The sequence below is a fragment of the Letharia columbiana genome (genome assembly GCF_014066305.1).
Source record: "Letharia columbiana isolate WasteWater2 chromosome Unknown Sc0000090_s0, whole genome shotgun sequence".
In the NCBI taxonomy this organism is placed as follows: Eukaryota; Fungi; Ascomycota; class Lecanoromycetes; order Lecanorales; family Parmeliaceae; genus Letharia; species Letharia columbiana.
In genome coordinates this window covers 13,198-26,790 of record NW_023501135.1, presented here as the reverse complement: position 1 = coordinate 26,790, position 13,593 = coordinate 13,198, and the positions used below count along the sequence as shown (strand labels likewise).

General features: G+C 49.9%; 2 protein-coding genes across 2 annotated transcripts; one reads left to right on the top strand and one right to left on the bottom strand.

Moving 5' to 3' along the window:
- Positions 1 to 721: 721 nt before the first annotated feature.
- Positions 722 to 1,833, top strand: HO173_012685 (uncharacterized protein; the record flags this gene model as incomplete). The annotated part of the gene is made up of 4 exons (XM_037314520.1): positions 722 to 1,214; positions 1,296 to 1,484; positions 1,549 to 1,686; positions 1,748 to 1,833. 4 exons carry the CDS (start codon positions 722 to 724, stop codon positions 1,831 to 1,833), a joined length of 906 nt encoding a protein of 301 aa, XP_037158580.1.
- Positions 1,834 to 9,390: 7,557 nt separating this feature from the next.
- HO173_012684 (uncharacterized protein) lies at positions 9,391 to 12,714 on the bottom strand (the record flags this gene model as incomplete). Its single annotated transcript, XM_037314519.1, has 13 exons — positions 9,391 to 9,599; positions 9,656 to 10,478; positions 10,553 to 10,699; positions 10,759 to 10,914; positions 10,973 to 11,024; positions 11,078 to 11,244; positions 11,301 to 11,469; positions 11,532 to 11,577; positions 11,627 to 11,801; positions 11,896 to 12,130; positions 12,236 to 12,261; positions 12,315 to 12,477; positions 12,689 to 12,714. 13 exons carry the CDS (start codon positions 12,712 to 12,714, stop codon positions 9,391 to 9,393), a joined length of 2,394 nt encoding a protein of 797 aa, XP_037158579.1.
- Positions 12,715 to 13,593: the final 879 nt, after the last annotated feature.

Below are 13,593 nucleotides of genomic sequence, written 5' to 3'. Positions count from 1 at the left end.
AAAGAGGAGGTAGCACGAAGTAATGCTGAAGACAACACGATCTGTGCCCGCAAAAACAATCAAATTGTCCTTCATTGACGAAATTTTGAATAGGACCCGGCAAATTCCCTGTACCAATCCCACAATTGGCCACAGGCGACATCGAAAAGATCGGTCTATCTAACGCAGTATTGTCGTTATGTTGGATCATTGTCGATACGTCCTGTTCACCTACAAAGCTTCTAAAAAATGGTTCATGGAGACCGTCGAAGGGGTCTTCGTGGGCGGTAGCTGGATGGCATCAGTTCTCGCCTCTAGTCCAAGGCAAACGCTGGTCTATCCAATCGTACTTTGTGTCTCCCGCCTTATGCGAAACACGCTGTTTACGTCTCCCCTCGTTGAGATTCTGAGGACCCACCAGATGGAGAGAGCTCTCCTGCTCTACCCAAGAACCCCCAGCAACTCAGCTATTTAGGCTGTCCAGGGGCTGATCCAGGTTGCTACCAGGGAATGCTCGCTGCACATATCTCTACTTCTCAGTACTGACTTAGCGTGGTCAATCAAAAAGCTCGCGCATAGATTACCATAGCAGTATACGCGGTCTCTCAATTACCCACTCGCTTGAAGCGGGAATTCAGTAGGAGTAACTGTCGGCTATCATTCCATCATTTTCTGTGATCTTCCTCGTGCTGATTAGTCCATGCTGGTTAAGCACAACCCCGTGGTGCAGTTCATCTAAGATATGTTTCCTCAAATTCTTCTCCTGCTGGTGGTTTCCTTTGGCTTCACTGTTTCGGCCACAACATCTCAACCAACAGAAGACAGCGCATTGAAGCTCTCAGCAATACCCAATATTGTGGAGCCAATATTTCCCTCAAACGCGTCCGTCCCAACATCTAACGCGTCTGCAGAAAATGGTTTCACGATACGCTGCGATGGCGAGGCTTATGGCTACAATCCCAACATCCTCGACTGCGAAGACGCAAAGGAATACTTGCTCCCCGATGCGAGCACATGGACATTTGGTGAACGCCACACCGGCTTACCCGCAGACATACTGCCTCTTCCATATTTGGTCATGGGTGACAGAGGGCTCTGCTACGTCCAAGCAATTCTGATTGGGGACCATACCACAGCCAAGGCGTCATTAAATATGCTGCGTCGAGCTGCAGCAGCTCTTGTGGTGCAATGCGCAACCAGTGTTGTATCGCAAGGTGGTATCGCGACAAACATAGGTAAGAGTGAAGCCAGACTCATTGCAAATAATCTTTTACAAGCTCACATACTGATCTGCATCCCGTGGCTGACACTTGTAGGTGGTGACAACAATCTAGCTATAATACTTGGGGCATACGAAATGCCGGTTACCTGCCGCGGAACACTCGCGACGTGGGAGTCATGCAGAGACGTTCTTTACGACATGCCTGCCGACAAAGTACGACGAGTATTTGGTCCCGGCAGCGATCCGGCCGTTACGGAAGACCTTCCTTACAACATCGATTCATGTATGTGCATTGACCCACTTCTTCGCAAGCCGTGTCCCCTAACGAAAATCTCTCGTGAAATAAGCGGATCTGAAATGTTCCGCCAATATATTCAGTGCCGGTAAATCTGATGTGTCTTCATTCTACGATATATGGAAAGCCGTGACCGCCTTGTTTTCTGTTTGCGCACGGCATGGGAAGGCCGGTAGTGTTAGGGGGCTTGGTATGATTTCGGACAACTCGACGGAGCAGCAAAGAATAATCCGACTGACATACTGGCCCAGGTGAACATGGGGACGTGTTCCTCACGATGACCGCAAGCGGGAGACTGGAACTGCCGAGCAATTCTTCCCGAGGATTCTCTTCCTAAGAGATCTTGAGTAGACGTGACTTTTGGAAGAGTACGTGTAGTGGTGCTCGCGTCTGGGCAGAAAATGAGATAAAGCACGGCATTTAGCCAATCCTTCAAGAATCGCAGTCATGTTACAGAGTTTTGTTCTGACCGCAGCTGATGTCTTGAGCGGAACCAATTTTTGCAGCAGAACAGACGGCCCAGAGAAAGAGATCATGATACTTTGATAAAAAGTGGAAACGAATAACAAAGGTACAGGGACAGCGCGGTCTTCGGTATTTCCCCAAACCCGGGGTCTTCCCCACAGGCGCGGACTTTTCCGCGGTCTCAACAGCTTTTGATGGCAAGATGCAGGAGGAAGGAATGCCCGGACTGAATATATGGCACTGCATCTACTTCGACAATGGCTTTGGCATACTCGACCCCTCCACGATGATATCCCATTACCCTCCAGTGTGGGTCGTGCAGCAGTCTCGCCTGATAGACCATCCTGCTAATATGGCTGATCTGGCGATAAATGATGATATACATAGTGACCCAATCGAATGAGTAAGTGACTATGGAGAACCCGTGAACCAAGCCTTTTCCCTCTCCTTTCAACCTGGGTCAACCTGGGCCAATGATATTATGCTCTCAGATTTTGAATTCCACGCCGCAGGACCATCTCTTTTGTCAACATCAAGTGAATTGTTCCAGCCACCGTGTTTCCTAGCCATCTGACGTTCTACTGTCTTAGCCCTAAAGGGGTTAAAAAATTTAATTTATCCTTCCTGAATGATTTCAACAGCTTCACCATCTCGTCTCCAACTCAACCATTTTCCTAGACCTCCAGACCACCGCAATGATAGCCATCGCGTTTCCCCTAGGCTTTTTTGTATCGACAAGTTGGAATTCAGGGTCCGCCGGAATACGTTTTCAAATGCCTTTGCCGTCCTCTCGTTGCTGTGTAGTCGACAAGCATGGATAGGTCGACGTCCTTATGCTCAACATCATCCATCACGTCAGTAACCATTTCAAGTATTCAAAGAGGAGTCAAGAAGGAACAACGCATCGACAAAACTCCTACCACTCACTGAGGGAGTTTCTCAGTCCATCTTGTCTCAGGCCCATCCTTCAACAAGAACATAAACAGCACTACCTTCGATCCACCCTTCATCGCCGGAACAAGACCTTCCAAAATGCGAACCGCATACTTGTCGCTCCAACCATGCAAAATCCATCTCAAGAAATCGATATTCGCCCCCCTCACCAGCTGCTCGATAAAGAAGTCATGTTGCACGAACTCGACTCTGCCCTTCTAGTCCTCCAGCAATGCTTTTCCCTCATACCCAATCGCATCCTCAAAGCCTTGCACGACAAACCTGGCATCTTTTGTAGCCGGAGCCAGAGCCTTTGGCACAGCCCCCTGACCTCCACCCACACCAACCACGACCGCGCCTGGCCGATCGACCAGACCCCACAAACACCCATTCACCGAATGCTTCAAATACCAGCCTCAAAAGAACCATACCATATCATGGCACGTTCGTAGCTTTCAGCTCTTCCCGGATGCTTCGCCAGATGCTAAAACAATCCCACACCCAGCTCATCGGCCAAAGTAAAAGGCGCTTCAGTTGGCTCGCCCCTGTCACCAAATGGCCTCACCGCATCTGTCACCCTCGTGGCGGGTTGTCATATCTCCTATGCCATCATTGCGACGGCGTCTTTCAGATATGACTCTGTAGCTAAGAGCTGGGATGACGCTGTATGGCGTACACAACCAGGAGGATGCTCTGCGAAGGCCATTGCGTGGCGGATAAAGCGCTCGATGAGTTGCTCGGATCGGCCGCTTTTCTCTGCTATCTGCGCAAAGGTTGCGGAGCCGTCGAGAGGGACGCAGTCGGCTAGGTTGAAATCGTTGATGGCGCCAAGAGAGGACTTCGTCAGTTACACTCCTTCAAACGCGCATTCAGTCCAAGAACGTCAAGCAGATAAATTCGATGATGAGAAATGGGGAAAACATGAACGGCTCGTATGATCTCTGTCAGAACTCCCACAGGCCCAAGAGCCGTCTCTCAAGTTCTGGGTGGGAATTACCAACAACTCAGCAAGCTTCAACCAGAACCGGTGGTAGATTCTTCCAAAATTTCCTTGTCATCGCAAGGAAGTTCATGAGTAATACTACAACGAAATAGTCGGTTCGACCAGATGTTGCAAGTCTGAGGGAAGGCTTTTTGTCACACCTTTTTGATCAACCCCACGGTGAACTGCATCATGCATACAGGCCGAGAATCAAGGACCCCAACCGAGGACCAATGAATATGTATGCTCCTTTCTTCTCGATGCTCGAGAGAAGTCCTGAAGTAGCATCTGGCCCAAACTACGTTCCGATCCCATCTGCCTAACCCCGGGTCTCCAACAACACATGCGATCATGATCAATCATATCGAAAATACTCTCTTTGTCGATGAGCGACGGCAAAATGCCAGCGCAGTGCCTGTTCCGCTCCAGATCCTTCTATGTCATCACCCTAGAACCGTCCCCAACATCGGACACACACATCTCCGCCGACGATGCAGTCCTACGCAACAAACCCGAACGAGCCCTGCCAAAACCCCCACCACGGACGCGCGGACTCAGCCTTCGCAAACCACCGACACACTCAAGAGTCCATACCTCACCACCTCTCCTCTAACTTCCCGAAGAGCCTCTTGTGCATATTCTGTTTCGAGGACACCCCGGAAGGATCACAGGAGTCGACGTAGGAAGCACTGTTGCATGAGATGACTCGTTATCGTACCGGTATCCTTGGCTACTGATTTGATTAAAACACACCCAATTGTATCCTTCCAAAACTTTAGAACTGCTCGGACTCTCTTGGATTCCTTGTTCCGGTGAAGAAAGGGAAACGGATCTCTTTCCAATCCAAGGAACTAATGTTAATGGGTCGCCCAGTCCAGTCCGGTGCTAGCATCCCAAGTAGTTATCAAAGAAACGCAAGTGCTAGAGCGCAGTAGAAACACCTTCAAAAATTGCTGCTTGCGGATAATGCATGTACCCGTACGGGAAGGATACCAGAGTAAAAGCAAGCCATGAAGCCATCCATCTACCTTTGATTGACTCGAGCTTTTTTGGACGCAATGCCAAAAGGCCAGTGGCTGCATGACACCAAAAACCCCGAAGAGTAGGGATATTTTTAAGCCTTTGTTGAGAACGTGCTCGCAGGGTTGAACAACTGCCGGGGTCATGACAAATATCTCAGTCGTCGTAAATCCAGTGGTACGACGCCGCAAATCCTTCGGCGAAAAAATACAGCATATCCATCTTGACCGAGCCTGCTACACTTATCTAACAGAAATTTTGCAAAGATGCAGTAGACCAGACGCAAGCATCCCCGGCAACAGCGGAGCGAAAGGGGTATATTCGCCGTCAAAGCGATCAGAGGTGTCCTGCCGAGTGTGCGCGCCGTGATGGTCCCATTGGATTGAAAGCTGCTCGTTCCCGTCGAACAAAAGATCCATACAGAGAGTGTACCAGCATCCTCTCAAGACGCGGGACGATCACCTCAACAGACTCGACGCCCACGATGCGTCCAGAGGAGAAGTATGTCCAGGAAGGGCCGCGGTAATCGGAGTGAAGGATATTGATCGCTTCGAACACGTCATGTCGATACCTCTTCTTTCGAAAGATCGGGTTTGAGTAAGTGGTACTGGCTTGGCTTCCACTGTGTCAAAACATTCGAGGGACTTTCACGAGGCGTAGTATCCAAATATGTGCACTCAACGCCCGGCCTAAATCGTATTCGAGGTGTGGGTACGTAAGACCCCCCAGGGAAGAGACGGCTTGATATATGGGAATAGAATGTTGGATGACACCGACCCCATGCCACGGCTGACCCGAAAGGAGTCAATTGATGTCTAATATTTCTAATTAGAAAACCATCTCACACAAAGTGCGTGCCCGGAAGTCACCGCGGTAAGTAAACTCCAAAGACGCCTTTATCAATAAAAAACTGGAAAATTAGCCGACGGGAATGTCTCCACCGGATCCCTGTCGCATACCATTAAATCAATCCAGGTATTCCATCACCTCTTCACCCAAAATAACAAGACAAAATCAGTGTTTTGGTCGTGGAGGGACCTATCTAATGATCCCTCGTGATAGGTACATATACACAAGGGCGATGCCGCAGCCTCTCACCTGCTGCTTTAGACGCTCTTCTTAACTACCAGCGTCAAAAACCGTGGCTGTATCAAGACGAATTGGCGCGGTTCTTGAAAGAGCAGTGGGATGTCGAGGTCCACAAGTCCACCGTCTGCAGGGCTCTGAAACAGGCTGAAGTCACTAGCTGTGATAGATTTGCGGTAGAGCATTTCAAGCAGAGCACTGCAGGCTACATATTTGACGGCGAAATTAAGGCATTTGACTATGGAGATAACAGAGTAATTACAATGAAGTACTACGTAATATCAATCAAAATCCTCCACCTTCTCTATGACCTTCTCCAGATCCAGAGGGTCCCTGATCATTGGTGGCCGTCTTGGCCGTTTAACGAAAATTAACGGTTTTCCGAGGCATTGTAACACCACCGTATTCGTGTTTGGGCTATACAGAAGCTTCAAAAATATGGAATGAGCTGGTACAAGAGTGGCAAGTACGTTCTCTACAATTTTCTATGAATGGCGCTAACAAAAAGTCGGAGGCGGAGCTGAATCAGCTTTGCCAAGCATTCTTTTAGCGTGTGCAGAAAACGTTGGAATACTTGGCACTGAGATTCTCACACACACCCCACCAAAAAATAGTACTGAGTAGATGAATCTTCTCCCATATCGCATTCTACCACCTTCCTCATCATATTTGAAGCTCCTGTATATCTCGCTTAGCCAATTGTCTTCCAGGGCTGCACGTTCACGGGCGGCTTTGGCATGAGGGCCTTCAGGTCTGGGAGCGGGGGTAGCTGCGCTTGGCTGACTGTTGCTGGGGCCCGGCTGGCTATCCTCAGCAATCGCTTGGGCACGGGAGGACGCCTTCTTAGGCCTCTTGGACTGTCTGGCCGGAGGGGAGGTTGGGGGGGGGGCCCCTGACTGCGTTGATTGGGAAGCATTTCGAAAAACTAAGGCAAAACACCAAGGATCGGCTAAGCGAGATATACAGGAGCTTCAAATATGATGAGGAAGGTGGTAGAATGCGATATGGGAGAAGATTCATCTACTCAGTACTACTTTTGTGGGGTGTTTGGAAAAATCTCAGTGCCAAGTATTCCAACGTTTTCTGCACACGCTAATTATTTAATCGCCACAGCTTGACTGGGGGCTAGTGATGAGGAGAGGCACAGCACACACTTATGGCAGGATAGCCGAGATTGCCATGTTGGAAGAGCCTTGAATAGGCGGTGTCCCCCCGTTTCTTGCTCTTCATTCTTGTTCCTCTCGTCGCAAGAAGAGGTTTTTTGGAACGCTAATTATTTAATTTGCAATTCATAATTACTCGGAAAATACGGCACGGATATCTCTCCACTAAATCCCTGTCGCATACCATTAAATCAATCCAGGTATTCCATCACCTCTTCACCCAAAATAACAAGACAAAATCAGTGTTTGGTCGTAGATATCAGCCCGAGTACCGGGCTAGAGTCACCGCAAACATAGACCCACGCCGTCCCCTTGCCGCTGCGACACACACCATCAAACAGCGCGCTCGTCCTCGCCCGCCGTGCCGCCAGCCGGCCTTGTCGAAAACCGAGCGGGTCACGGAAATCTCTCACCCTTCCGAAGCTCCCATTAAAAAACCCGTTCCATCCCAAATCAAGTTCTGCGAAAGGTCCTATTTCCCAGTCAGCGACCCAAAGTCCTCGCCGATAGGAGCCGTCCTAGATCTAGCAGCCTAGAAAACTCTCCCCGGCCACCCGCTAGCCGAAAAGCCGGCGTGTGATTCCGCCGACGACGTCCCCGTTCAAGCTTTCGAAGATATCCAGGGGCGATGTCACCGCCGTACCGTCGGCGTTTGGACCCGTCTGTTGGAAAGCATGCCGCAGCACCGTAGTGCGTTGTAGCTACCCCCTCACGGTGGCGATGAGGATGTGGCACCGGCGTGGTTTGGGCATGGTACTGGTACTCGAGGCCGAGATCACTCTTGGATGGTTGGTCGATCCGTAACCTTCTCTTCGGATTCGATGAGACCGGCGCTGAGGGCGAGCGCGACGTCGTGTTCGGAAAGAGTAGAAGCGAAAAGAGAAGAAGCGAACAGAGAAGAAGCGAACAGAGAAGAGGCGAACAGAGAAGAAGCGAACAGAGAAGAAGCGAACAGAGAAGAAGCGAGAAGAGAAAAAGATATAAAGAAGATAATAGAAGAGAAAAAGCGAGAAGAGAAAAAGCCAAAAAAGAAAAAGCCAAAAGAGCAAAAGCCAACAGAGAAAAAGCCAAAAGAGAAAAAAGACGAAAAGAGCAAAAGCCAAAAGAGAAAAAAAGACGAAAAGAGCAAAAGCCAAAAGAGAAAAAGCTAAAAGAGCAAAAGAGCCAAAAGAGCAAAAGCGAAAAGAGAAAAAGCGAAAAAAAAAGCCAAAAGAGAAAAAGCCAAAAGAGAAAAAGCCAAAAGAGAAAAAGCCAACAGAAAAAAGCGAACAGAGGCAAACCGAAAAGAGGCAAACCGAAAAGAGATAAACCGAAAAGAGACAAAGCCAACAGAGAAGAAGCGAACAGAGAAAAGGCGAGCGAAAAGAGAAAGAGCGAGCAGAGAAAAAGCCAGAAGAGAAAAAAGATACGGAAAAAAAACCAAAAGAGAAAAAGCCAAAAGAGAAAAAGCGAGAACAGAAAACAGAAAAAGCCAAAACAGAAAAAAACCGAAAGAGAAACAGCCAACAGAGAAAAAGCCAAAAGAGAAAAAAAGACACAGAGAAAAAAGACACCGAGAAAAAAGACACCGATAAAAAGCCAACAAAGAAAAAAACTGAACAGAGAAAAAGGAAAAGAGAAAAAGACACAGAGAGAAAAGACACGGAGAGTTGATAGAAGGGGAGAGATGATAAAAGGGTCCCAATCCCAATCCCCATCCCTCATCCCTCATCCCTCATCCCTCATCCCACACCCCTCCACACCCTCACCCCGCCCTCACCCTCCCAAAATCCAAATCAACATGCCAAACCCCCACAGACAGACAAATCTCCAACCCCTCCGAGACAGCCCCGAGAAGAGATTCGAACGGGGACGTCGGCGTCGCCGACGTCTCGGTGCGCGGATCGGATCGGATCGGAAGCTGGGGGAAGTAATGTTGTATCCAAAAAAAAAAAAGGGGGCAAGTTGGCTGGTGATGGAGGGGGGAGGGAGGGAGGGGTCATGGATGGTGGATCGAGAGAGGGGATTTTCGTGAGGACATGTATGAATAGTTTTGGAGTTGTAATTTTCACGGACTCGATGGTTTGAATCACACGGAATGAATGAATCAATGAATCAATGATCGATCGATCAATCAATCAATCAATCAATCAATCAATCAATCAATCAATCAATCAACCAATCGAAACAAGAGGCCGTATCACTCTTCCAACCTATCCACCCAGCGTGCGCGAAAAAATCTTCAATTCATCCCACCCTCTTCCTGTCAAATAAGCTTTACAAACCCCACCTCGACCAACTTCTCGACATCGAGGTTCATATTCGCCACCTTACTGCCCGTATTACTCCTCAACCACAGGAACGCCGCGAGGACGATCTTCCTGGACATGCCGCTCACGTTGCCCCACCCCCGCACCTCGCGGATACGCATCTGTTCCTTGCCCACGATGTGCACGACCTGGTCATCGTACGCCGCTTGCAAGGAAGCGAGGGCTTGGCGGACGTGTTGCTGTTTGCTGGTGTTTGCGGACTCGGCTGAGATGTTGAAGGGGGCGGTGGTGGGGGGTCGGAAGAGGAGGTGGAGTCTTCGGAGGTGGAGTTGTTGGACTCGGGTGAGGGGGTAGGTGCGGTGGACATGCCGCGGTCGTGGATGATGAATTTGCGGATGTTTTCGTAGATGAGGAGACCGAGGTCGCTGGTTATGACTTCGTCCGCGTAGCCGTGGCGGATGGTGACACGGTAGAAGTCCTGCAGTGTGCTCTTCGAGCTGGTGCGCGTGAAACATCTGGATACGCTGAAACGGTCTTCGGGCGCTACCGTCGGGGTTGAGAGAGGTCGGATGTGGAAGAATACGACGACGGCAGGGGCAGCCTGGAATTTCTGCAAGAAGTGGATGAAGACGGACGGAGTACCATTCGGACTGCCTGTCTTATCGAAGAAGATACCCACGCCTCGAAGCCGGCTGACGGGCGCACCACCCATACTGGACGAGAGGCGCAGTATAGGTGCATCACCATCTTTTTCCGCATCCTTTGGCAATTCCGTCAGTAGCTGCCTAGGAGAGATCCTATCCTCGCCTTCGGCACGCCATTGGTTCTCTTTCCCGTAGCGCCAGAGGACGAAGATACTCGACAATAGAATAGCGAGACAAAGCGTGAACCAAGCGCCGTTGGGGACCTTTGTGAGAGCAGATGAGAGATAGAGACCGTCGAGGGTGCCAAAAACCAGGAAACCGGCGACGACGATCAGGAAGTGCAGGCGCCAGATGATCAAGGCTACGAGGGACACCATGCAGGTGGTGATGAAGGTGACAAGGATGACGCAGACGCCGTAGGCTTCTCCGAGCTTCGTTGTCTAGTGGTTGATCTGGGTCAGCTTCGTTGCGTGATGAGAAAGATGGGGCAATCGGCAAAGAGATAGGTGCGCACATTGCTATACGCCGCTGTGACGCAAATCGTGCCGACCATGAGAATCCAATTGACCCACGGAATGTAGATTTGACCGTGGAAGATCCTCGATGTGTGTTTCATTTTGATTTGTGGGAAGTATGACAACTTGATTATTTGGGACAACAGCTAAATAAGAGTCAGTGTTCCGATGATCGATTTGCGACTAATTCATGGGCTACTCTTACTTGAAAGGTCGCAGTGATCATAGTCTGACTTGCCACAATAGCCGCAAGGATGGCAACGACCAAACTAGGGTAGAACATGCCCGGAGGCACAGAGTTGAAGAAAGGGTTGGAATAGGCACCCTTGTTCTGGCTGATATACGCAGCTTGACCGATGTACTGCGTATGAATCAGAGATTGGAAGACATACATTTATGTCAAATAGGAGAGAGCTTACCGCCAGCAAAAGACATGGAAATCCGAAGCACAACCACGAGAGCTGGATGGCCCTGGACGACAGTTAAGCTTCAATTGACGAGCTAAGCCAGGAATCGGTGCTTACCTCCTGGTAAAAGCACCGAGATCGGCGAACAATGCTTCAACGCCTGTGAAAGCGAGCAGAATGCCTCCAAGGGACCGCCATCCGTCGGTCTTGTTGCGTACAAAGTATGCCCCGGCAAAGTAGGGCGAGAACGCTTTCAGGACCGAGTGGTCAAAGAAGACCAGATTCTTGCCGAGCTTGTCAGTTCATTGGCAAGGTGTGGGGGTGGATGAAGGCAGCTTACGTAGATGCCAAAGGCGAGATTGAAGAGCAGCCAAATGATGACAATTGGCGCAAAAGCACTTCCAATCTTGGATGTACCCAGAGGCTGAATGAGAAAAAGGCAGATCAAGATAGCACAAGTCGTACCGACGATGGTGGATGAGGAGATGTCAGACTTGACGATTTCCAGGCTGCGAGCTTGATTCAATACCCAGGTATAGCGAGCCGAAGAGAGCGTAGAGAGACTACTTACCCCTGAATGGCACCCAGAACAGATTGAGCTGGGGTGAGGACACCATCTAAGATACGGTCAGTCCCGTCAGACCAACAAAGGCCCTTTCAACATACCGGACATGACCAATGACACTCCCAACACCCCCACAACCTTCAACAAGGCCTTCATGAATGCACTCCTCTCCATGAAATTCCTCGCAGACTTGCTGCCGGGGCTCAATTCATTAGTCTTGACCCTCTCCATCTTGATGCCCCTCTCTTCTCTTGGATCGCGTCTCACGATATTTGCCTATGACACCATCACCGTATTAGCATTGCTCCTCACACCTCCCCTCCCCCTTCCGTACTACTTCCCCAACCACAAAGATGACAAGAGCACATACATATCTCGACAACAAACTATAGACAGCGAACGTCCCCCCCTCACCCTCATCATCCGCCCTGAGGACAATGGTAACATACTTGACGCTAACCATCAGCGTCAAGGTCCAGATGATCAAGGAGAGCGCGCCGAGGAGGTCATCCCGGCTGGGCTCGGAGCTGAAGGTTGAAGAGTAGACGTAGAGGGGGGAGGTGCCGATGTCGCCGTAGATGACGCCAATGGATTGGTACGCGAGCCTAAAGGGAGGGGAGGGAGATGTTAGATCGGTAAAGGGGAACAAGTCGACTGGGTTCATGGGTTGTGGAAAGAGGAAGCCTGACGGGAGGGATCGAGGGACGTACCAGAAGAGGTATTTGCCTCGGAAAGTCTGGGGCTCGGTGTCAGCGAGAGGTGGTCAGATGTGAGATAGAGTCAGCGTACCTGCTTCTTCCTCACATCCCTCCCATCCTCTTCTTCCTCGACTTCCTTCTCCTCCGTGCTATACCTGCTCAAGCCCGGCTTTTCCAACCGCTGCTGGTGCGCGTAGGCACCAGTGCCGACGGATGGGATGCGATCGACCGCATCATGAGCGATGTGGATGTGACTTGACGATAGGGGGGAAGTGTTTGCATGATTGGGTTTTTCTATGTACACAAACAAACACCGAGAGGTGGAAAGGAGATAGGATAGCGGGGCCCGCGGGGAATGATGGATGGAAGGAATGGAAAGAAGGAAAAAGAGAGACAGGGCAAGATTGTTAAGCCTTCCATAAGACAAAGAAAAGTAAGACAGGGTCAGGGTCCAGCTCCACCGACCACATCTTCCGGCCTATGAAATGCATCACTTCTTACAGCGACGGGCATAATCTACAACGCCCATTGATGACTGCGCCCCCTGCACCACGACCGGATCAAGGTTGGTGTATCAGTGTATCAGTGCATCACGCAGTCGAGAAACAGGGCCAAAACGGTGAACAGTTTTAGGAAAAATTCGTTTGGAAAGCTGCAGCAGCACGTGGGGTGCCTTCGGGGAAAATCCAAATGTTGCGGCATTTTTTGGCCCAATGAAAACCCAGGCGTACATGCAACGTACAAACCCCCACCCTCGGCCGAGCCGATATGGTGACGGTACAATAATATTGGTATCGACGGTCGACCAGACACACGCAACGTCGGGCAATTTTCGGCTGCTCGGGTCCTGTATCATTTCTACGACTGGTGGTAGGGATCTAGATGTTCTACAAACAGTACAAGCGGATGCCAAGCAGAACGTGCCCCCAAGCTAACTATCTTGCTCGAGCCTAGGAACGGGCCGCTGCCTTAGCACGTTGATCGCGGGGTCCGAGCTTTTCCAGGTCATACCTTACAAGTAGGTACCTTAATCTTAGCAGTACTCTAGGCTCTTACTGGCTGCAGTGCCATGAGCGTGATAAATGTCACCCAGAAAATTAAAGAATACTTTATAATGAGAGACAAAATAGCCGAGCACTCCGTAGAATAAATAGTTCGGATTTGCTTGGTGTAAAGCACCAAGGGTGATGAAAAATCAATGCCACGCGAAATGTTCAACTCTCCGCTGTATATAATAGTGTACGACGCGAGACTTGAGAGAGACGATTGTGACCATCGTAAATACAGTACATCACTCTCCTCGAAACATTTCTCCACAATAAACATGCATGCAACATCTGCTACCCCCCAGAACGGACGAATGCAGCCAT